This window comes from Adiantum capillus-veneris, chromosome 30 (genome assembly GCF_014529385.1).
Source record: "Adiantum capillus-veneris isolate H3 chromosome 30, ASM1452938v2, whole genome shotgun sequence".
NCBI classification, from domain to species: domain Eukaryota; kingdom Viridiplantae; phylum Streptophyta; class Polypodiopsida; order Polypodiales; family Pteridaceae; genus Adiantum; species Adiantum capillus-veneris.
In genome coordinates this window covers 75,676,714-75,702,223 of record NC_140960.1, presented here as the reverse complement: position 1 = coordinate 75,702,223, position 25,510 = coordinate 75,676,714, and the positions used below count along the sequence as shown (strand labels likewise).

Here is a 25,510-nt window from a genome sequence, read left to right as displayed (position 1 = left end):
GGTAAAAGGCAATCTTCCCTTTTCCCCTTGCTGCTCTAATCTCCGGCATTACTTCTTGCATATGAGCGATCTGCGAGAGGGTAAGATCATCCCTGAGAAAGATGCCCGTCTCTTTAAGAGTTGGTCTTTTCTTCAAGAAGGACTTCTTCGCTTCCATGGAGGGAAAACGAAGGATGAGTGCTCTTTCTTTTGAGGTTTCCCCACTGCGTCCATTTTTCTTTATGTTGCCCACTCTCCATGCTCTTGTGTGCGTCCGCTCATGAACCCCCATCAAGGCCATGAGTTCTTTTACCTCTTCGTTCACATTGCCTTTGTCTTTAAGACCGCAAATTCTCACATGTAAAGCACGCACCCGTCTTCTTTGCTCCTCGTCTAGTGTCTGATTAATGATAGTGGGTGTGGACGTGGACGTTATCTCCTTGCCTTTTCCTTTCTTGGGCACCTTGATCCATTTCTCGGCTTCATCCGCCTTCTGTTGAGTTTTCGTAAGAACGTCCGCCCAAGAAGTCGTCATCTCTTTGTGTTGCTCTTCTCCCTCTTTGATGGCCTGCACTTGCTCCTTGATCGTGTTGATTTCTTCGATTACTGAGGATTGCAGTTCGCCCTCTTCCAGTGTGTTTCTTGATCGTGCTTCGGCGAGATCTTTCTTGAGTGACGCAATCTCTTCATCCTGAGTCGTCACTCGGTCTTCGAGTGTATTTATCTTGCTCTCTTGGATCAGCACGCGTCCTTCGAGCATTTTTATTGTGCCCAAGAGATTGCAGTTCATCTTGGTAATGGTCTCTGTCATTTCCTCTTTGCACTTTTGAATGGCATCCTCTAGGGGGTCGGCTTTATTGTTCAGCTTCCTCATGCTTGATCGCCGTTCGAAAAAAGAGCCACTAAGCGCACGTGTGCATCCACACTAGCAGCCGAGCGTGGTAGCTGAGCGAGTGGGGGAACGTGAGGGGCATGGGCCACTCGGGGAGGGCGAGCAGAGGGCGCGGTAGGGAGGGGGGGGGGGATAGCAGGCGGGGCGGGACCGGGCTGCAGAGGGCAGCACGATAGAGTTGAGAGGGAGAGAGTAGGCAAAAAGGCAAAAATTTCAAAGGTTAAAAAAGGTTTAAAGGTTAAAAAATTAAATTAAAGAGAGAGCGATAGAGAGAGTGCAATAGGGTTGAGAGAGAGAGCACGATAGGCAAAAGAAAAAATAAAACGCGATAGAGTACGAGAGAGAGAGAGAGAGAGAGAGAGAGAGAGAGAGAGAGAGAGAGAGAGAGAGAGAGAGAGAGAGGGGGGGGGGGGCGCAGGGGAGACCACAATGGCTGGTTGTGGGCACGGAAGCTTTTCTGCCTGTAATATTCAATCTGCTAGATATAGCCATAGCCAAGAGCCGCATGAGAAGCTGTGAGAAGTTGAGAACCTCAACATATGTAGTCCCGTAGGTTGTAGTACGAGCTGTAGCCTTTTTCGCACTTCTGCGCCACAAGAAGTGGAGTCTGGACGCGTCTTGTCCTCGTGCTGCAACGCTACTCTACACAAACCAGAGTACGAGAGAGAGAGAGAGAGAGAGAGAGAGAGAGAGAGAGAGAGAGAGAGAGAGAGAGAGAGAGAGAGAAATGTTATATTAACGTCTTCAAAAGGCCAAAATGACCTATGAGACCAATCAGTTACAAAATAGTGAATCTAATACCATGTCTGGGTACAAAAGAACTAGAAAAGAACTAGAAGTGGAACAAAATACTACTACTACTACTACAATCTAAAACTACGTGGGTGTAGCAGCTGATACAATAGGTACCCGGTAAACTGGATGTAACAGTGTGTGACACAAAGATAGAAGAAATGGTGAGGATCCATCCTCATCTGCACTCTGGATGTCGAGAGAGTATGGCTCGAATCTTCTGTTGTAGTCTCCGTCGATGCTGTGTAGCTCCTCTCCTCAGTCGCGGTCGTCTGTATCTCTGTAGCTCCAATGCTCGGTCGATGAGAGTGCCAGTAGTGGTCGAATGAGTGTGGGACGAGCTCTGCAGTGGTGGCTGCTCCTCTGGCTGTCCCATATCTAGTGAAAAGAAATCTGTAATGTGTCTCTGGGACTGCCTCTCTCTAGCTCTCCCCAGTAAAGTGTCTCTATACCTGTGTAACTCAAGTAGATATAGTCCAAGACATCTCTGATCCTCATAACTCATGACCCTAGATAGAGGACCAAAACCCTCTCTGAATAAGCAGTGGAAACGCCCCCGTATCTCATAGAACACTGTGCAATGACATATGTAGTGCAACTCTGTCTCTGGCTCTCTCTGGCATAATCGGCATATCCTGCTGTCTGCTGGTATCCCTCTGAATCTACCAGTCTCAATCTCGAGCTGATGTGAGGATGTGCGTATCTGACCAATGGCACAACGCAAACCATGAGACATATGTGTGTTCATGTAGCTGGGTCGAATCACAAACCCATCTCCTGTGAGGTGGAGAAGATGCTCTCTATAGAAAGCCATCTTCGTGCTCAACTCCTGAGGCGGCTCTATCCATGTCCTCCTGGTGTCGAGCTGGATCAGGTCCTGACGAATGAGTCTAGTGATCTCCACCCGTGTAAGAGACAACGAGGGTGCCTGAAGAGAATACTGGAAAGGGGGCAACCTGTCCATGGTGAAGCCATGCGTCTGAAACCATGAAGTCATCTGTGCATACCAGCATGAAGTGTCCCCCTGTAGAGCTAACTGTCTGGAAGACTCAAGGGCCAGTCTAGCATATCTGTCTCTAGTAGTATCCCATAGGCTGTGCACAAAGGACACTGATCTGGTAAGCGCCTCAATCTCCATGGGGGGGGCAGCTAGCTCTGCTCGAATGATCGCGTGAGGTACGGAGGCCTTGGCTCTAATCAATCGGGAGATCATAGATACCAAGGGCCTCTCCATACGTCTCCAACCATCCTGGCCTACAGAAGGTCCCCAAACCTGTACCCCATACATCATAGCTGAGGCTACTAAAGTATCAAAGAGCCATAACTTTGTCCGAGGTTCCTGGAACTGAACCTGCGAACACATCCTCTCCAAGCCTCCCAAGGCCGCATAAGCTCTGGTCAGTCTAGTCTCTGCTGCTCTCCCCAAAGAAAACCTCGGCCCAGTGAAGACTATCCCAAGGTAAGTGTATGCATCTGTATACTCCACAATCTCTTGACCATACGTGAAGGTCGGTGCCGATCTCCTGATCCACTGCGGTGTGGTGTTAAACACCATGACCTTGGTTTTACCAAGGTTTACAGACAATCCACTATCCTCTGCAAAACTGTGTAATGCATCCAACTGTCGCTGCATACCCTCTGGTGAGTCAGAGATCAAGACAATATCATCAGCATATAACAACAATGGGATCCACGTCCCTGCCAGCTGGGCACCTCTATCACCCTCTCTGTCAATGTAATCAGACACCTCATCAACATACATACCAAATAGAGTAGGAGACAATGGGCAACCCTGTTTCACCCCGATAGTGGAGTGAACTAAGTCAGATATCCCCTCTGGGGTGCGTACATGTCCCATCACTGATCTGTATAAAGCCATAATCCCCCAAATCAACACTGTGAGAGAGAGAGAGAGAGAGAGAGAGAGAGAGAGAGAGAGAGAGAGAGAGAGAGAGAGAGAGAGAGAGAGAGAGAGAGAGAGAGAGAGATGAAATGTTATATTAACGTCTTCAAAAGGCCAAAATGACCTATGAGACCAAAGCGTTACAATGTGGTGAATCTGATACAAAGTCAGAGTATCAAAATGAAATGACAAAATGATAGAATAAAAGTACTTTGGGATCCTAAACTGGTAGGTGTGAACTAACAAGCTAGCTGGGATAGCTAAATCACAAGTCACAAGAAATCGAGCATCGATCACTAGCGGATCTCATCCGCCAGCGAGAGAGAGGGAGAGAGAGAAATGAAATGACAGAGACAGAAGGTATAGATAGAGACAGCCCCAGAGACACATCTCAGATTTCTTGAGTCTGAGTACCATAGAGGAAGAGGGGACACCATCACAGAGCTTGGTTCCCACCCATACACACACCGGCGGTACTCTCATTGACTGAGCTATAGAGTTGGGGAGATCGAGACGACCGCGACTGAGGAGGGGAGCCACGCAACACTGGCGTAGATTGCGGCAGAGGATCCATAGGATTCTAGCATGACACCCAAAGTTTCGATTAGGATAGGCTTCATGCTATTGCTATATTGTATCATGGTGACACTTACCCCCACTTTGTACCTTTGTGGCATGATACCATTGCTCAGCCTACCAGCCACCCATAGGAGACGGTAGCACTCCTATCTCAGTTCTTAGTTTGTAGTTTTCTTTGTTTGTACCCAGACTTGGTACTAGACTCATCATTGTAATCAGTTGGTCTCATAGGTCATTCAGTCGTCGATGTCGAATCTCATCAACCTCCTCCATGGTCAGTACTATGGTTGGGCGTCTTGCATGTCGAGCTACAGTGATCTGTATCTTTTGTTGCAGCCTTCGTCGATGGTGGGAGACCCCCCGAGGTCACGGGCATCTAGATTTGCCTAGCTCAGTGGCTCGGTCAAGCAACGTACCTCTAGTGTGGGTGGGCTCTGAGATCTACTATGATGATTGCTCCTCTGGCTCTCCCCTGGCTGGTGTAAAGAAATCTGTGACTGGTCTCTAAGGCTGTCTTTCCCTTGTGACTATGCCTCGGCAAGCTCTCCCTAAGTCTGTGCAGCTCTAGCAGGAACAATCCGAGACATCTCTGATCCTCGTATCTCATGACAGTGGAAGCGGTGGAAGCGGCCACGTATCTCATAGTACGCCGGGCAATGACATGTAGTGCAGCTTTGTCTCTGGCTCTAAGTGACATAGGTGACATATCCTGGCCCCTGCTCGCACCCCTCGAAATCGGCCAGTCTCGATTTGGAGCTGATGTGATGTGCGTATCTGCCCAATAGCGCATCGTATCCCATGAGATAAGTGTGTATGCAGGCCTAGTCACAAAACCGTCCTCCGTGAGTTGGAGAAGATGCTCTCTATAGAAGGCCATCTTCGTGCCCAACTCCTGTGTCGGCTCTATCCATGTGCTCTTGGTATCTAGCTAAATCAGATCTTCGCGTATGAGTCTATTGATCTCTGTCCGTGTGAGAGACAGGGAGGGTGCATCCAGGGAGTATTGAAACGGAGGCAATCTATCCATGTTGAAACCATGTGACTGAAACCATGCTGTCATATGTCCATACCAACATGCTGTATCGCCTTGTAGTGTTAGTTGTTGAGATGACTCCAAGGCAAGCCGAGCGTATCTGTCCCTGGGGAGATCCCATAAACCGTTTATAAAGGATACTGATCTAGTCAATGCCTCCACCATGAGAGGGGGGGGGCTAGCTCGGTCGGCTCGGATAATCTCATGCGGCACTGAGGCCTTAGCCCGAATCATCCGAGCAATCATAGAGACCAGAGGCCTCTCCATACATCTCCATCCATCTGTGTTGCCAGATCTCCCATGATGGTCTACTAAGGGTCCCCATACCTGAACTCCATAGAGCATAGCTGAAGTCATTAGAGTGTCAAAAAGCTAAAGCTTTGTTCACGGTTCCTGAAACTGAACCTGCGAACACATCCTCTCTAGTCCTCCCAAGGCTGCATATGCTCTCGTCAGTCTAGTCTTTGATGCTCTCCTTAGTGAAAACACCGGTCCATCGAAGACTACCCCAAGATAAGTATAGGCATCTATGTACTCCACAGTCTCCTGACCATACGTAAATGTGGGTGCTCACCTCGTGACCCACTGTGGTGTGGTGTTGAACATAATTACCTTGGTTTTCCCCAGTTTGACAGACAATCCACTATCACGAGCAAATGTATGCAAAGCATCTAAATGACGCTCCATCCCCTCTAAGGAGTCAGAAATCAACACAATATCATCAACATATAGTAGCAACGGAATCCATGTCCCTGCTAGCTGAGCCCCTCTGTCTCCCTGATGCTACATAGTCTGAAAACTCATCCACATACATCCCGAAAAGAGTCGGAGATAGGGGGCATCCCTGCTTCACTCCAATAGTGGAGTGGACCATGTCAGACATTTCCTCAGTAGTTTGACCCGCCCCATCACTGTCCTGTATAAAGCCAGAATATCCCATATCAGCTCTGTAGGCACACCCATGTTCTATAGTCTGCGTATAAGTCTGGCTCTCTGCACTGTGTCAAAAGCTTTGCGGAAATCCACAAAGCTACAATAGATCCTCTTGCCATGGTGTCTACCCTCCTCAAAGAAAGAAATAAAGAGAGAGAGAGAGAGAGAGAGAGAGAGAGAGAGAGAGAGAGAGAGAGAGAGAGAGAGAGATGAAATGAAATGTTGTATTAACGTCTTCAAAAGGCCAAAATGACCTATGAGACCAAACTGTTACAAAATTGTGAATTTGATACAAAAAGACTAGAATAAAAATACTACTACTACTAGAATCCATCCTCATCTGCACTCTGGATGTCGAGAGAGTATGGCTCGAATCCTCTGCTGTAGTCTTCGTCGATGCTCTGTAGCCCCTCTCCTCAATCGTGGCCGTCCGGATCTCCGTAGCTCCAAAGCTCGGTCGATGAGAGTGCCGGTAATGGTCGAATGAGTGTGAGGTCTGCAGTGATGGCTGCTCCTCTGGATGTCCCATATCTAGTGAAAAGAAATCTGTAATCCGTCTCAAGGACTTTCTCTCTCTAGCTCTCCCAAGTAAAGTGTCTCTATATCTATGTAACCCAAGTAGATATAGCCCGACATCTGTGATCCTCATAACTCATGACCCTAGAGAAAGGACCGAAACCCTCTCTGAATAAGCAGTAGAAACGACCCCAAATCTGATAGTACACTGTGCAATGACATATGTAATGTAGCTCTGTCTCTGGCCCTAGCTAGCATAAGCGGCATATCCTGTTGTTTGCTGGTATCCCTCTGAATCTACCAGTCTCAATCTCCAGCTGGTGTGAGGATGTGTCTATCTGACCAATGGCACACCGCAAACCATGAGACATATGTGTATCCATGTAGCTGGGTCGAATCACAAACTCATCTCCAGAGAGAGAGAGAAATGAAATGATATATTAACGTCTACAAAAGGCCAAAATGACCTATGAGACCAACTGATTACAATGATGAGTCTAGTACCAAGTCTGGGTACAAACAAAGAAAACTACAAACAAAGAAAACTACAAACAAAGAACTGATCTAGGAGTGCTATCGACTCCTATGGTATCATGCCACAATGGTACAAAATGGGGATAAGTGTCACCATGATATAATATGCAGTAGCATGAGGCCTATCCTGATCGACACTCTGGGTGTCGTGCTAGAATCCTATGGATCCTCTGTCGCAATCTCCGTCGGTGCTGCGTGGCTCCCCTCCTCAGTCGCGGTCGTCTTTATCTCCCCAACTCTATAGCTCGGTCAATGAGAGTACCGTTGGTGTGTGTATGGGTGGGAACCGAGCTCTGTGATGGTGGTGTCCCCTCTGGCTCTGTGGTACTCAGACTGAAGAAATCTGAGATGCGTCTCTGGGGCTATCTCTGTCTTTGCCCTCTCAATAGAGCGTCTCTATGTCTCTGTATCTCAAGTAGAAATAATCCGAGACATCTTTGACCCTGATATCTCATGACTCTATCTAACGAGTCAAAACCATGTCTGAATAAACAATGAAAGCGTCCCCGTATCTCATAGTAGACTGTGCAATGACATATGTAGTGAAACTCTCTCTGGCTCTGCATCGCATAACTGACATATCCTACTGTCTGCGGGTATGCCTCTGAATCTACCTGTCTCAATCCCAAGCTGATGTGAACATGTGCGAATCAGGCCTATGGCACATCGTAACCCATGAGATAGATGTGTGTCCATGTAGCTGGGCCGTGTGACAAATCCGTCTGTCGTGAGTTGGAGAAGATGCTCTCTATAGAAAGCCCTCTTCGTACCCAACTCCCGTGATGGCTCTATCCATGTCCTCTTGCTATCAAGCTGGATAAGATCCTGCCGAATGAGTCTAGTAGTCTCCGTCCGTGTAAGAGCCAAAGATGGTGCATCAAGAGAATACTGGAAAGGGGGCAGCTTGTCCATGCTGAAACCATGCCTCTGAAACCATGAGCTCATCTATGCATACCAACATGATGTATCTCCCTGTAATGCGAGCTGTCTGGATGACTCAAGAGCAAGCCTAGCATACCTGTCCCTGGTGGTGTCCCATAAGCTGTGTACAAATGATACTGATTTGGTGAGTGCCTCAACCTCCATAGGTGGGGCAGCCAGCTCCGTACGTATGATGTCATGTGGAACTGAGGCCTTGGCTCTAATCAACCTAGAAATCATAGATATCAAGGGTCTCTCCATATTACTCCATCCAACACTGTCAACTAAAGGTCCCGAAACCTGAACCCCGTAGTGCAAAACTGAAGTGACCAAAGTGTCGAAAAGCCAGAGCTTTGTTTGAGGTTCCTGGAACTGAACCTGCGATCAAATCCTCTCTAAACCGCCTAGGGCTGCATAGGCACGAGTCAATCTAGTGTCTGCTGCCACTTTCAGTGTGAACCTCGGTCCACTAAAGACCACCCCAAGATATGTGTATGCATCAGTGTACTCCATACTGTCTTGCCCATATGTGAATGTAGGTGCTGATCTCCTAACCCACTGTGGCGTGGTATTAAATACCATGACCTTGGTTTTACCAAGGTTGACAGACAATCCACTATCCCCTCCAAAACTATGCAATGCGTCCAAATGTATCTGCATACCCTCTGGTGAGTTTGATATCAACACGATATCGTCAGCATACAATAAAAGAGGGATCCATGTCCCCGCAAGCTGAGCACCTCTATCTCCTCCTCTGTCAATATAATCAGAGACCTCATCAACATACATACCATATAAAGTAGAGGACAATGGGCATCCCTGTTTCACTCCGATAGTGGAGTGAACTATGTCAGATATCCCCTCTGATGTGCGTACATGTCTACCACCCCGTGAGGCTTGAGATGTATTGTACTCAAAGGAGACTGATAATGTCAAAAGTGCATGATCTACTGCTATCCCACCAGGCCTGGGCCCCATTGTGAAATCCTGAATGTGAGAGATAAAGCTCGGATGTGTCAGAACATAGTCTACAGTACTGGACCCATGTCTGTGTGGAAAATAAGTAAAACCTGTATATATATATATATATATATATATATATATAGAGAGAGAGAGAGAGAGAGAGAGAGAGAGAGAGAGAGAGAGAGAGAGAGAGAGAGAGAGAGAGAGAGAGAGAGAGAGAGAGAGATTGTATTATCGTCCACGGAGGTCAGATATGACCTATGGGACCAAAGGCAAGACTTACAAACGTGGGGGGGTTTTGGGATACATCTCAGTTAAGGACTGAGGGTCCAAAAAGAAGGTGAGATATAATAAGATGAATAAAATCTATGCAGAAAGGGGTGAAGAGGGAGCGGGTTTGGGAGTGCGAAACTCTTGAATAATGGCCTTACCTCCTCGGTAGACTGTCCATTTCCTTGCTGCGCGCACTTCTCGCACCTTTTGTAGTTCTACTTTCTTTTGCTTGAGTTGTGCAGGTGTAAGATCTTCTGCAAACCATATTTTGGTGTCCTTGAGAAGCCTTAATTGCTCAAGAAATTTGATTCGATCCGCCTTGGTTTTGAAGGTGTAGATTGCATAATTGGTGCGAGGTTCGTGTGTAAGAGAAGTGATTGTTGCCGGATCACACTGTACCATGGGGATTGCGGATTGGATGCGGGCAAATGACTTGTGATTGAGGTCTCCCTCCCCTTTCCAATCGCTTGGAAGCGCTTTAATGCGAACATTGAGGGCGATTTCCTCTTGCCGTTGCCGTTCATGTAACGTGGATGCGACGCGATCTTCGACCCTGCGAGAGATTACCTCTTGTACTTGAGTTTTGACCTCCTTTGTGACGGTCGTCTCTACTTCTTCTTTTGCCTTCGTGAGTTTGATTTCGATCTGCTTCAACTCCTCCTCCTTGCGATTCTCTATTGTGGCAAGCCGAGCTTCGAAAACTGAAAGCCTTTGTTTCAGCTTGTCATTCTCCTTGCGGAGGCTTTCGACTTCGGTTTGGAGGCGGGTGATGTTGTCTACCTTGGGAGGTGTTGCTACGACTCCAGCGAAGCTGAGCTTACCTCGGGACGAGGCTCGGGTAGCCATGGATGCCAAGGGTGAGTTGCTTGGGACCTTCTCGAAACAGTCACCTTAGGTCAGGGTTAAGGCCGACTTTCTTGTGGTTGAGGTCGTAAGGCAAGGGTGAGAATCACCTTCACTGAAACAAACCCCTTAGGTCGGAGTTAAGGTAGTTCTGCTGGTCGTAAAAGGTAAAAGGTTAAGGCAGTTCTGTTCGTAAGGTAAGGTAAGGCAGATTGGCGAGGGCGAAATGGAGCAGGGCACCACCGAGCAGGTTGACAGGGGTGGAATCGGGCAAGGTCGCAAGTGACCACGCAGGGCCAGGTCGCGCAGGAAGCCGAGACCAGGCGGCGGAGGGTGAGCCGGGACCAGGCCGATTTGATCTAAGTTGGGTGGGGGTGAGCTAAGGCTTGATGCCCCCCCACAAGGCAGCCCCTCGCCCAGGGGGAGGCTGAGGAGGAGAGAGAGAGAGAGAGAGAGAGAGAGAGAGAGAGAGAGAGAGAGAGAGAGAGAGAGAAATGAAATGTTATATTAAACGTCTTGAAAAGGCCAAAATGACCTATGAGATCAAACTGATACAATCCTTGTGGATATAATCCAATGTCTGGGTACAAAAATAAAAATGAAGTAAAGTGAAAAACTATAAGCATCATCATCATTGTCATCAATGCCCGAGGATGCCCGGCATCGGGTGTTGTCCGAAAAAGTATTGCATCGGTCTCTGAAGAGCTTCGTCAATGTCCGCCTCTCTAATTAGTTGTAATGGGCGTCTCCCATGTTGTGCTAGAATAGTCCCGATCCTCTGATGGAGCCTGCGTTGATGTCGTGGTCGCCCTTGTAGATGTGGGCGTCTGGCTCTCCCGAGCTCAATGGCTTTGTCAACTAAAATACCTCTAGTATAAGTGGGCTGTGAAGTTTGCTGTGAAGCATGCTCATCTGGCTGCTGAGTCCCTGTTCTAAAGTAGTCAGTGATCTCCCTCTGCGAATGTCTCCCACTGCCTCATCTCCTAGAGAGACTTTGCTTGTGTCTGTGCAGCTCTAGCAAAAACAACCCGAGGCATCTCTGATCCTGATATGTCATGACCCTAGCCAACGGCCCAAAGCCCTCTCTGAATAGACAGTGAAAGCGGCCTCATATTATATTGGACAATGACAAATGTGATGTAACTCTTGTCTCTGGCTCTATATGACACAACTGGCATATCTTGGCCTCTACTAGTCTCAATATCTAGCTGATGCGATGATGTTCGCATTTGACCAATACCACATCCTATCTCATAGGATAAATGATTGTCCACATTGGCTGGTCCGATCACATATCCATCCTCTGTTAGTTGAAGAAGATGCTCTCTATAGAAAGCCATCTTCGTGCCAAACTCCTATATCGGCTATATCCATGTGCTTTTGGTATCTAGCTGAATCAAATCTTGACGTATGAATCTAGTGATATCTGTCCGTGTGAGAGATAGGGAGGGTGCATCCAAGGAGTATTGGAAGGGAGGCAGTCTATCCATGCTGAAGCCATGTGATTGAAACCATGATGTCGTCTGCCCATACCAGCAGGGTGTGTCCGCCTATAGCGCTAGCTTTCGGGATGACTCAAGGGCTAGCTGAGCATATATGTCTCTGGGGAGGTCCGATAAATTATGCATGAAGGAAGCTGATCTAGTAACGGCAGCTAGCTCGGCTTGAATAATCTCAAGTGGCACTGAGGCCTTAGCCCGAGTCCTTAGCCCGAGTCATCCTCACTTCATAGATACTAGAGGCCTCTCCATACATCTCCATCCCTTAGTGCCACCAGATCTGTCATGGCGGTCCACTGACGGTCCCCAAATATGAACCTCATAAAATATAGCTGAAGCCACTAGATTGTCAAAAAGCACAACTTGGTTCCTGAAACTGAACCTGCGAACACATCTTTTCCAATCCTATCAAAGCTGCATAAACTCTCGTCAATCTAGTCTCTGCTGCTCTCCTCAATGAAAACACCGGTCCACTGAAGACTACCCAAGATAGGTGTATGCATCTGTATACTCCACAGTCTCCTGTCCACATAAAAGTGGGTAACTATGATGTACGCACTCTCCTAAAACCTGCCTGTCCTGCTGCCTGTACACCCTCTCTCTCTCTGCCCATCCACTCAATTGCTGCTCAAGGATGGACGCGTACAACCGTGCCAATGTGGGTCCAATCATTAGTGTGGTAGTTCCCAGGCTCCTTAGGGTCCCTTGACTTGAAGATAGGTACGATAGTAGACAAACTCTAAGTATCAGCTAGGCCCTCGCACATGGCACGATTGAACATCACTTCTAGAAGCTCTGCAAGCAGATCTCTGGCATGTATAAAACACTTTGCTACTAGGCCGTCGTGATCATATGCTCTCTTGGTCCTCATCCTGTCAATGGCTTTCGTTACCGTCTGGGTGGTGAAGAAAGCACATGTGTGTGGGCATGGCTCTGGCGGATCTGGAGGAGGTGGCTGGCCCAAGACTGTGTAGAGAGATGATGCATACTGACCCCATACCTCCGTAGAAGTTATGACTGGTGGGGGAGAATACCCATGGAAAAGTTGCCATGCGTCGCCTAAATCCTAGCTCAAAAACAACTAAGATAAATCCTGCTCTAGTCGAGCTAGAAACACCCTCTTCTTCCGTCGTACCAAATGCTGGGAAGCAATTCGTGACTGCCTGTGAGTGATGACTCCTAGAAATACATGTCTCTGAAGTCGGGCTCTGGTCTCTATGCAGTCCTCATCAAACCATCTATTCTAGGGTATGCTTCCCGAACGTCGTCGCTGCCCAGGCTTAGTGTGTGTGTGTTGAAGAGAGAGAGAGAGAGAGAGAGAGTCGACGGAGGTCAGATATGATCGATGGGACCAAAAACAAAACGTTAGAGAGGATTCCTTCTATGTGGAGTTGTTAGATACATCCTAGTTAAGGATTGAGGGTCCAATGAGGGGTATAAGGGAAAAAGAAAAAGAACAGGGATAGGTGAGGGGGGAGCTGGTTTGGGTGTTTAAAGCTCTTGGAGAATGGGTTTACCTCCTCGCAATAAACTGCCTATTTTCTTGCTGCACATGCTTCACGCTTCTTTTGAAGTTCTACCTTCTTTTGTTTGAGTTGGGGGGGTGCAAGATCTTTTGCAAACGAAAGTTTAGTGTCTTTGAGAAACCTGGATTGCTCAAGGAGTTTGATTTGACCTGCTTTGGTCTTGAAAGTGAGGATGTGCGATGTTCACGTGGAAGAATGGAAATGTTTTCTTCATCTCATTGTACCATGGAGATTGCGGTTTGAGTTCGGGCAAAGGACTCATTGAACTTGAGTTCTCACTTCCCTTTCCAATCTCCTGGAAGCCCGCGAACATTGAGGGAAATATCTTCCTGCCATTGTCGTTCGCGTAGTGTGGATGCCATACAATTGTCAACCTTGCGGGAGACAACTTGCTGCACTTGAGTCTTGACCTCATTTGTGAGGGTGGTCTCTACCCCAGCCTTGGCTTTAGTGAACATGGCTTCCATCTGTTCCATCTCTTCAACCTTTCATTTCACCACTTTGGTGAGACGAGTCTTGATAGTTGCGAGTATCTGTTTCAACTCATCATTCTGCTTGCGAAGTCTCTCGATTTTATGCCGGACGCGAGTGGTGTTGTCAAGCATTGGGGGTGTTGCCGCAACCCCAGCGAAGGTGAAATTTCTTGGAGATGAGGTGGTGGCCATGGCCTTGCGAGCCTCATCAAAAAGCGGGCTATCTGTTGGGCTCTCTTCAGTCGCGCAGAACTTGGATTGCAACAGCGTGTGGGGTTGCATCTACACCGTAGAGGCTGTGGAGAGGGAGGACGAGTTGAAATTTATGGTTATGTGGGAATGTCCTCCACAGGTGAAGTCAAAAGATCTTCACCATCTCTACATAATAGTGGTCAGAGGTTCTTGGAAGGAACCCTAGTTGAGTGTGTGTGCACCTCAGTGCTGCATCAACACTTCGAGGAGGACAGGCTGGAGAGCTTGGGTTTTGCGTGCGCCTCAGTGCTCCATCAGCGCCGTGGGGGACTGGCGAAAGGGAGGGCAGGGTTGGAGTTAACCACCCCAGCTAGGTGTCGCTCCTACACCTAGTGAGGTGTTGCTGCGGCAGAGAGGAGAGCTCGAGCTGTGCAATAGAAGAGAAACCCTAGGAGCTTTGAGAGAGAGAAATGAATTGAAATGAAATGTTATAATAACGTCTTCAAAAGGCCAAAGTGACCTATGAGACCAGAAAGTTACAATGCGGTGTATATGATACAAAGTCAGATTAACAAAATAAATTAAACTAGATAACAAAATATAAATACTGCGGAATCCTAAACTAAGCTGATTGGTGTGAAAGGTGAAAGGCGTGAAATGTGTGAACTAAGCAATACAATGTGTAGACAATATGGGAGGGAAGTAGAGATCCATCTTCATCTGCACTCTGGACGACGAAAAAGTATGGCTCGAATCCTTTGCTGTAGCCTCCTTCGAAACTGTGTAGCTCCTCTTCTCCATTGGGGTCGTCTAGATCTCCCTAGCTCCAATGCTCGGTCTATGAGAATGCGAGTAGTGCGGGCAGACCTCTCCACTGTTGGCTGCTCCTCTGTCTGTTCTTCTGGGTGTACAATATCTAGTGTAAAGAAATCTGTGATCTGTCCTGGGGTTGTCTCTCTTCAGCTCTCCTCAGTAATGTTTCTCTATGCTTGTGTAACTCAAGTAGATATAGCCCAAGACATCTTTGATCCTCATAACTCATGACCCTAGATAGAGGCCCAAAACCTTCTCTGAATAGACAATGAAAACGGCCTCGTATCTCAGAGTACACTGTGCAATGACATATGTAATGTACCTCTGTCTCTGGCTCTAGATGGTATAAGCGGCATATCCTGCTATCTGCTGATGTCCCTCTGAATCTGCCAGTCTCAATCTCGAGCTGATGTGAGGACGTGCGTATCTAGCCAATGGCACAATGCAAACCATGAGAAAGATGCGTGTCCATATAGCTAGGTCGAATCACAAACCCATCCCCCGTGAGGTGGAGAAAATGCTCTCTATAGAAAGCCATCTTTGTGCCCAACTCCTGTATCGGCTCTATCCATGTCCTCCTCGTGTCTAGCTGGATCAGATCCTGACGAATGAGTCTATTAATCTCTACCCGCGTCAGAGACCTCAAGGGTGCCTGTAGAGAGTATTGAAAAGGAGGCAATCTGTCCATGGTGAAACCATGTGTCTGAAACCATGATCATATGCCTTCCCGGTCCTCTTCCTGTCGATGGCCCTTTGTACCATCTCAGATGTAAAGAAAGTGCTCGTAGCTGGGCAAGGCTTGGTAGGGTCTGGAAGGAGTTCCTGTCCAGGAACCGTATATAATGATGTCGCATATTGGCCCCACACATCAGCTGAAGTAATCACTGGGGGAGGGGAGAGAGACAAGTGACCTCAAGATAACCGTGTCTGGAGTGTCTATCTGCCCATGTCCAAGCGGCACGTGTAATCGGTAGAGCTACATCCTTTGTCCAAGACTCCTCATGAACATATAAATAAAGGGGTGCACTTTGAGTGTCTGCAAAGAAGTATACCACAATGTGTCTACATCTTGCTGCATCTGATAGTGTCACAGAGAACTTGGCCAACGGCCACGGAGTCTGTATCAAGTTTGTCACCCCCAAGTCTCCTGTGTGGTGAGAGAACTCGAGAGCCTAAACATGGAGCCAGTCCATCACTGTATGCATAGTCCACTCGGTCTTATCCCTACCACACAACAAGACGGAAAAACCAAACGCTATGTCTAGGGCCTCTACCCTCTCGAAAAAACATGTACTCTGAAACTAGCAGCGTTGAGATAGGGAGAAGAGTCGCCGAGAAAACCTTAATGTCATAGTCGAAGAAGTCCTAGGGGCGGCGGATGTCAAAACAGGTCTGCCCGCAAGGGACTGCCGCAAAGGGCGACGCCTGCATCAAGAGGGGCATCCGTAGGTAGGGCTGCTCCCCTCGTGCCAGACGGCTTGTGGAAAATGCAATGCTAAGAGACCTCTGAGCCGCCGAAGAGTGGACTGTCCCTTGGGCCGCGGCGGCAGGGCATGGGAGGGGTCAGGAGATGGGGCGGAAGGACTAGTGGGAGGGATGGGAGGTGGAGAAGGTGAAGGCGGAGACGGAGAAGTGGGTACGATGGGAGGGAGGGGGGGGGGGGGGGGGGGGGGGGGGGGGGGTGGTTTTGCCGATGGAGAAGCTGAGGCATAAGGGTCATCGATTGGCTCATGCTACTGTAGAGGATTAAAACGATTCCCTGTGGGAACCCACTGCTACTGGCCTAGTGCATGCCAACCACCAGGGGCACCAAACTGGTGCACGTGTCCTTGATGACGACGGCCATGAACTTGCTGCCAGCCCTCATCTACCTAGACACTTTTCTTAGAAGAGGTCCCTGCGTGTGCTCCTTGCGTCTCTGCTTGCGGAGCCTGGCCAGCCTTGGTAGGGCTGTGTCGAGGATCAGGTCCTCCTTCATGGACATGCCTACGCAGATGGCCCATCTGTCGGCAAATGAAACTCTAGTTCGGGAGCTGGAACACTCCACGCTCTGGCGGAGCCAACCACCACTCACCGGAGGTAGTAGAACTACCTTTGGGAGGGCGTGGGTGTCTCGAACCAACCAGAACATGTACCGTAGGTATGCCTATTGTCCTGGAAACAATTGAATCTGCCGCGTGCAGTGTCTCCAAAACGGTCCCAATCTTGGAATTTATCCTAGAAAGTTGCAGAAGGTACTCTCTCCTCAGGCCGGGGAAGCAAACCGAAATGGGCAGGTCTACTTCCTCGACAAGAGCATGGATAGCCGGATCCAAACCATGGCACCACTGTGGAAAATGAGCTCTAGCTGCTTGGATGGCCAAGGGGCTCATCACAATGACCTTGGACGCCATCTTGGGAGTCTCAAACTCGATCTCGTAGTAGCCGCGCCCGAGGATTGGAATGTTGATGTTCTTTCCCACCCCCAAAAGAAGGCGAGCCTGGAGGAGGTCGAGCACCTCTCCTCTGCTAGGTCAGGTGCTGATTATCTTGCAGATAACAGAGGTGGCATGATGGCCCTCCACCTCTGTTTCTAAGCTCGCTTGCTCTGCCGGCGATAGAGCAAGTTGGATAGTAGGCTCTGTAGGGTCGGGCAAGGGGGCTTCATCAGAGTCCCTCTGGGGCAGAGCATGAGCCTCCATTTGTGTCTGTTGCTGTGAAAAGTCAGTGGCGAGGCACAAGGGGAGGGGAGGAAAGAGAATCAGTGCCGATGGAAGATGAGAGCATGCGAGAAAAAACAAAGGCTAGCAATGTCTCTGAAACAGCGTGGGGCGAAGAGCCGGGGGGCGTGTGCTCTGGGAGCAGTGCGAAGAATGGGGGGGAGGGGAGGACGGGGCAGCGCGAAGTGGGCAGGCTGTGGTGGGGGGAGATGCACGAGGCTAGGGGGGCTGTTGGGCTATGACGAGCGAAGGGGATGAGCACAACAAGCAGCGTGCAGACCCCACTTATCTTTGATTTGATCTAATCAACCAAACATTACGCGAGAGAGAGAGAGAGAGAGAGAGAGAGAGAGAGAGAGAGAGAGAGAGAGAGAGAGAGAGAGAGAGAGAGAGAGAGAGAAATGAAATGAAATGATATATTAACGTCTACAAAAGGCCAAAATGACCTATGAGACCAACTGATTACAATGATGAGTCTAGTACCAAGTCTGGGTACAAACAAAGAAAATTACAAACAAAGAAACTGATAGGAGTGCTACCGACTCCTATGGGTGTCTGGTAGGCTGATCAATGGTATCATGCCATAAAGGTACAAAGTGGGGATAAGTGTCACCATGATACAATATAGCAGTAGCATGAAGCCTATCCTGATCGACACTCAGGGTGTCGTGCTAGAATCCTGTGGATCCTCTGCCGCAATCTCCGCCGGTGCTGCGTGGCTCCCCTCCTCAATCTCGGTCGTCTCGATCTCCCTAACTCTATAGCTCGATCAATGAGAGTACCGCTGGTGTGTGTATGGGTGGGAACTGAGCTCTGTGATGGTGGTGTCCCCTTTGCCTCTGTGGTACTCAGGCTGAAGAAATCTGAGATGCGTCTCTGAGACTGTCTCTGTCTTTGCCCACGAGAGAGAGAGAGAGAGAGAGAGAGAGAGAGAGAGAGAGAGAGAGAGAGAGAGATGCAGATTCTTGCATCTACAAGTTCTAATTGGACAAATGGTCTTTTTACTTATTTCAGTGGAAAGGATCAAATGTTACCCAGTCGTGATGAAGCACGGCGGCTTTCAAAGACACTTAGCAATTGTGTTGTGCGCTACTACAAAGATTCAGGTCACACTTTGTTGCTAGTAAGTAATTATTTTTTTGTTTTTTCAATGCCTTATTACTTGTTTTTCGGGGAAAAGTATTCAATAACACATTTTAACAGATAATTTTGGTGACCTTAATCGTTTCTTTAATGATCCTAGGAAGATGGATTGGACTTGGGTACAGTGATTCGAGGAACTCAAATGTATCGGAAATCTAAGAAGTTTGATCCTGTTGTTGACTTTGTTTACCCAACAACAAATGAGTTTGAAGAAGCTTACCAAAGGACCAAGTACTCTCTCTCTCTCTCTCTCTTCTCCCACCCATGTCATGGGTTTGGCTCTCTTTCTCTGTCCACACTATTGTTTCTTAGGGTTTTGAAATTGTTTTTTTACTGTTTTTAGGGTTTTGCCACAGTTTTTTGCTGTTTTTTAAGGTTTCACCACTGCTTTTTACTGTTTTTTAGGGTTTCAGAAGTGTTTATTGTTGTTTTCCAAGGTCTCTCTCTCTCTCTCTCTCTCTCTCTCTCTCTCTCTCTCTCTCTCTCTCTCTCAACTGGGAAAGGAGGATGTCCTCCCCACTCACGCCAATGGCTAGCAAGGCGACATTTGCACTCACGAACAAGCGCATTTCGACATTGGAGATAGAAATGAAAGCTTTGAGGTAGGAGAGGGAAGACGAATGGAGAGAAGCGAAAATAGATTATCTCCGTGAGCAAGAGGACAGGGAGCGATAGAAAGAGGAGAAAGAAAGTCTCCAAGAGATAATTTTTTTTTTTGGAAGGCACTATTGCCACCCTTATGACAAAAGAAGAAAGGGAGATACTCATCGACAAGAAAGCCATCAAAGAAGAGATCACCAAGGAGATCTCAGGGAGCATTGAGAAGAAACTCGATGTGCAAAAGAATTGATGAGTCGAAGCTGTCAAGAAGAACCTCAAGCAAGAGACAAGAGAGGAGGCCAAGAAGAGGATTGAAGTGGCCAAGAAAGAGAAAACCAAGGAGCATACGCCCACCCCTACTATTATTAACATGACATTGGAAGAAAAATAGAGGAAAACAAGATCGATGCATGTACGCATATGCAGTACTAAAGACCGTGATAATGTGGATGAGGAAGTTAAGGAGCTTATGACAATGATGGGGGTGACAACACCCACACACACCAAAGCATGGAGGTTATGAAAAAAGAAGGCAGATAAAGGCACATCCTCTGCCAAAGAAAGGACATTAATTTTGTGCTTCCCCTCAATGGAAGCAAAGGAGAGTCCTAGTTAACTCTATCGTAAGCCTTCTCAAAATCGAGATGGAGTATCACAAGATCCTCTCCTCGGAGGCGTGCGAGGGCAGACGTCTCCCAAAAGGTAAAGATGTTGTCAAGGATACCGCACTCCTTGACAAAGCCTGTGTGGGTCTCATGTACAATGCTCTCAAGTAGCAGCTAAATCCTCAAACTCAGAGCGTTTGCTAAGATTTTGTAGGATGAGTTGAGAATGGTGATGGGCGGTGGGCCGCCACTACCGAATCTCATCCAAGAAGCCTCCCTCCTTGGAAATACGGTATATGAGACCCTCACTCATGCTGTCAGGCATCTCTCCAGTGTGCAAAATGTGCTAGTAGGCGCTACAAAGATCCGAACTAAGCAGCTCCCATTACTACAAGAAAGAGCTGGGAGTCAAACCACCCTCCCCTGGGCAACTACTACGGGGGAGTGCCTTGAGGGTCTCATGAAGCTCCTCTAGCTGGAGAGGCATCTCTAGTCTCTATCGCATCTCCTCAGTAACGAGGCAAGGCATTTGTGCCCAAACATGCTCTTTGTGTGCACCCTAGCGCTCTGCATGGCGAGGTCCAAGAGTCTCAAAGTACTCCCCAGTAACTCTGTCGCCCACCTGGGTCCACTGAGATGCCTTCTGATGAAAGGCAAACTCATGACGCCGCTCCTCAATGGTGATCAGCTTGTATCGAGCCTACTCTATTAGCTCCTCCAACCAAGGACTGTCTGGGTGGCGCTTCATCATCTGCTGTAAGGAAGCAATGCCTCGTCTGAGACGCTTCTCCTCCTCCTTGGTTGTAGCCAAGCGAGCTGCAGACTCCCGGAGGAAAAAACGACTAAGCTCAGCAAGTCGAGTGGCCACTCTACTAGCAAGGGTGCCCTGAATGCCCAAATTCTCTGTCCAAAGTGCCTGCACCTGCTCTCTGAGCTCTGTATCTAGCAAAATCCTCTCGGGGATGCGCAACATCGCTTCCCACTCCTCTGTCTCTCTGTCATAGTAAGAATCATTGGTGCATGGTCTGAAAATGTAGTCCCTGCCAGAATGCAAACAGATCCTCCCATGTCACAGATGCGGTCATTGGCGTAGAAACGATCTATTGAAGATAGATTCACTCCTCCTACTCTGTGGTCAGAGCGAGAGTAGGATAAGCTGTCAGGGGGCCACACAAAGCTTGAATGCTGCCAAACATTTGAAATCCTCAAGGTCATACATAAGCACTCCCAAGCTACCAACTCTGCCTTGTGCACAATAGCATAGCTACCTCCAATCCTGTCTGAGGGGTCCTCCAAGATGTTGAAGTCTCCCTCGATATACATTGCTCTGCATTTGGAAAAGACTCTACAATATGCGATTAAAACTCAGCTCGTGCAACTGCCACATTGGGTGCATAGATGTTCAGGAAGCCCATGAGGCAACCATGAACCTGCATAGTAATCCACCCGGCCCTACCGGACACAATAATACACAATGGCCTACTGCCATAAGTCTGCAATAGCCATACATACACCTCCCTGGATGCCTCCAGGCAAAGCAGCTGACCGAAAGGTCTCACAACAACCACGCAGAATCTAACCACATAATCGTCGAATGCGGCTCTGACAAAGATGGTGCTCCTAAACCATAAGAATATCAATCATACCGCCCACAAGGCATCTCTGAAGCTCCTGACGCAAGCGACCCCTCTGTTGCTAAAATTGGGGCCCACTTAAACCTTGCACATTCCATGGGACAATCCTCATGGGATCAATGAGAAAAGAATGATGCTGCAACAACAGCCAACCTCGCTATCTTCGAGGTTGGCTTGGACGGGGAGTAATCCGCATCCGAGCGACCTCTAGATAGGCGCATCTGAAGTGACTGTCCCACCTAGGCCCAAGTAGAGCGTGCAGTCCGTAGGGCTACATCCTTTATCCAAGAATACTCATGTACAAATACATAGCAAGGACCGCTCTGAGTGTCGGCCAAAAAGTGAACCACAATGTACCTACATCCTGCTGCATCCGGTGGCGTCGCATTGAACTTGGCTAGGGCTAAAGTGTCTGTATCAAATCTGTCACCCCCAGGTCCCCCGAGTGGTGTGAGAACTCTAGAGACTGGACTTGGAGCCAGTCAAGAACTGTGTGCAAGGTCCACTCTGTGATCCCGGCCACACGATGGAAAGGAAAAGCGTACCGCTGTATCCAAAGTCTCGGCGCCTCTGACTGCTAGAAAGAGGACGTGCACTCGGAAGCAAGGTGCCTCAAGGTCGGGAGATGGATCGCGGAGGAATCGGGTGAAGTTGTAGTCAAAGAAATCCCACCATTGGCCAATGTCGAAACTGGTCAACCCATGGGGGAATGACGCAAAAGGAGAGACTTGTGCCAGAACTGGCGTTCTCAAGTAGGGTTGTCTCTCCCGAGCCATTCGGCTTGTAGCGAAAGCATTACCAAGTGAGCGTCTAGCTACGAATGAATGTCCAGTCCCCTGTGTTGGAGGAGGTGGGTGATGAGGCTAACGGCGCTGTAGCGCGAATAATGTTTCGTGCTCTCTACAATGGGTTCTCCTTACTGCAATGTGCGTGACAATCTCACTCGAAACAGACTGAAAACAAAGGAACAGTAGATAACAGAGACACAACAGCAAACCAAAACATATGACTCGACTATCTCAAAGAACCGATACAGACTCTAGCGTGGCAGCACACTCAGCTCCAGCCCAGAACTCACAGGCACAATGGGGGTGTCGAAGCTCAAATGTGCAAGAATGGTGAAGACGTGCTGTGTGTATAGACTCGCTCCCCTAGACGACGACGCTGGACCATATATCTAGAAGATAATTCACCAACGGCTCATAAATGTCAAGCCACCTATGCCAATCTCCAAATTGAGTGGTGATGGTGACCTGGCCACAATGTCCACTAGACCACTAGAAACACCGTCGTATCCCTGCTACGTGTCACTGTCCAGCCCAGAGAGTCCGTCCAGTGTGAACCAGACCAGACCAACTGTACTAACTGTGTCCCCTGTGAAAGTGACACTGTAGCCTGCTACAGGTTGCCCGCCACAAGACCGCTCACCGTCCCGGTGAGAGGAAATACTAAAGAAACTTGAAAGACAACTACTAGGTGTCGCATCTGTACGTCCTTCTTGAAGCAGGTGCTCTGCCCAACCATGACCTTACATGCCTCAAAAGTGGAGTTAAAAACACTGCACTGCTTGCAAACGCCTTAAGCCTTTGAATAGACAGGATCTCAGTATGATTGCATAGTCTAAGAATCCCAATTTGCAAAACAGACTGAGGCTCCACGGCAAAAAGATATGCTCGGTTTGGATCCAGCGCATCTTTATCCTCCATAACCATAGTGAGAGGAAAATGACCTGGTCCACGCTTGCAGATGAAGTTGCTCGAAAAGAGGATGACCAGAAGCTCGAGTAATACCGCAATTAAGGTTAAGCTCCATCGTGATGGCAGAATGAAAAGCACTTACAGCAACGGGATGGCAACCAGGTAAATGCTTGAAAGCCACAAGGAAATAGCCTAAATGCTCCCGAAGTGCACACTTCCAGAGAGTCGATTGAGGAATAGGAGGGGATTGGTAGCTTGCTAAGGGGCTGATCAGCGGGGTGGGGAAAGAACTAGCTGAGGCTGAGGCTGGAAGGGGTGGGGAGGGTTGGATAGGGGTGAGGGGGCTAGGGGGCAAGAGGGGGAAAGGGTAGGGGTGAGGGAAAGACTAGGTGGGTAGGGGCGAGGGGGGGCTAGATAGGGCGAGGGGTGGAAGGGGGTGGGTAGGAGCGAGGGGGTAGGTAGGTACCTACCCCCTCGCCCTCGCCCTCCCCTTCCCCCTCTCACCTACCTACCCCCTCGCCCTCGCCCTCCCCCTCTCACCTACCTACCCCCTCGCCCTAGCCCTCCTACCTACCTCCTCCCCCTCGCCCTAGCCCTCCCCCTTGTCCCCTAGGCCCTAGCCCCTAGTCTCTAGCCCCTCGCCCCTAGCCCATAGTCCCCTAGTCCCTCGCCCCTAGCCCCTAGTCCCTAGTCCCTCGTCCCTAGTCTCTAGTCCCTAGTCCCTCGTCCCTAGCCCCTAGTCCCTCTCCCCTAACCCCTAGCCCCTCGTCCCTCGTCCCTAGTCCCTAGCCCCTCGCCCCTCGTCCCTAGTCCCTCGCCCTCGCCCTCGCCCTCGCCCTTATAAAATTATTATTAAAAAAAAAAAAAAGTTAAAAAAACTAAAAAAAAAAAAAAAAGTGTAGCCTGCTACAGTGTCACTTTCACTTTCACACAACAGTAGTTTGCAGTTGGGCTTTGGTCAGTTGGTCTTTGATCTGGTCGGTTCCACTTGGGCAGAGACACGTGGCAGGATGGTGGGTTCCTGCCTAGTTAGAGGCTTAAGGCGATTGCAAGCAGTGTAGTGTTTTTAACTCCACTTTTGAGGTATGTATGGTCATGGGCCTAACACCTACTTCAAGAAAGATCTACGGAAGCAGTACCTAGTGGTTTTTCTTCACAGCTTTCTCAGTATTCCTCTCACCGAGACAGTGAGCGGTCTTGTGGCGGGCAACCTGTAGCAGGGCTACAGTGTCACTTCACAGGATAGACAGTTGGACAGTTGGTTACACTTGGTCCTGGTTCACACTGGACGGACCCTCTGGTCTGGGAGCGACACGTGGCAGGGTACCTACCGACGGTGGTCTAGTGGACTTCGTGGCCAGGTCACCACATGGCTGACATTTATGAGCCGTTGGTGGCTCTTTATGGTGATACATATGAGTAGTCGTTCTGGGCCAGTGGCATTATATTGCACGTACTCGACTAGAGAGTCTTACACAGAACACTGCTTCACTATCCTTGCACATCTGAGCCTCGACACCCCATTTGTACCTGCGAGTCTTGGGCTGGAGCGGAGTGTGCTGCCACGCCAGGGTCTGTACATGGTTCTTTGAGCTAGTCGAGTCCACATGTTTTGGTCCACTGTTGTGTCTCTGTTGTTATCCATTGTTTCTGTGTTGTTATCCGTTATTTCTGTGTTTCGTTCTGTCTGAGAGAGTTTTCATTTTGGTTGAGTGAGATTGTCATGCACATTGCACTGAGGGGCACCCACATTGTAGAGAGCACGACGCATTATCCGCGCTACAGGTGCTCTCATTTTGGCGACCACGATGGGATCTCAACTGAAGTCTCACTCTGTTGAGTAGTTGGTTTCTTCGCCTCGCCTGTGCAGCCTGTTGGTCTGGTTTGGTCTGGTTCAGCTTAATCTAGCTGGTCTAGTCTCTCGCCTTGTTGGTCTGGTCCACCGAGTGCTCGTCCTGGTCCACCGCAGTGGTCCACCGAGTGCTCGTCCTGGTCTAGGCCTTCCTCGTCCCTGGTCCACCGAGTGCTCGTCTTGGTCTAGGCCTTCCTTGGTCCTTGGTCCTGGTCTAGTCCTCGCCCTGGTCCAGCCCTCCTGGTCCTGGTCCTCGGTCCTCGGTCCTGGTCCTGGTCCTTGGTCCTTGGTCCTTGGCCCTGGTCTAGTCCTCGCCCTGGTCCAGCCCTCCTCGTCCTGCCAGCTAGGTGGTCTAGTCATTGGTCCTGGACCAGGTGGTCTAGTCACTATCCTCACTTGCTCTGTTTTAGACCTGTGTTGTTCACTGCATGACACATACAAGGCGGTCAGTTGAGCGTCAAAGCGCACTACTGAGCCCTCTGAAGCACTATAACAGAAGACGCCCTGTGGTATCTAGTAGAAGTCCATTAACCTCATCAACCATACCTCCACATACGACATCCCCCATTCCTTCATCCGGTTCCACATCTTCCAGATCACCTTCTCCAGCAAAGCT

At 48.9% G+C, this 25,510-nt stretch overlaps 2 protein-coding genes across 2 annotated transcripts in view; one reads left to right on the top strand and one right to left on the bottom strand.

Annotated features, from left to right (window-relative positions):
* Window positions 1-25,510, top strand: part of LOC147418229 (phytyl ester synthase 1, chloroplastic-like) — a 177,919-nt gene that overhangs the window by 127,115 nt on the left and 25,294 nt on the right. Inside the window, exons 8-9 of the mRNA XM_086506917.1 lie at window positions 18,378-18,486; window positions 18,607-18,737. Of these exons, the coding sequence (XP_086363043.1) occupies window positions 18,378-18,486; window positions 18,607-18,737 (240 nt within the window). The remainder of the gene's footprint in view (window positions 1-18,377; window positions 18,487-18,606; window positions 18,738-25,510) is intronic.
* On the bottom strand, window positions 9,412-10,753 carry LOC147418231 (uncharacterized). Its single transcript, XM_086506479.1, has one exon. It carries the CDS (start codon window positions 10,162-10,164, stop codon window positions 9,412-9,414), a length of 753 nt encoding a protein of 250 aa, XP_086362605.1. The 5' UTR covers window positions 10,165-10,753.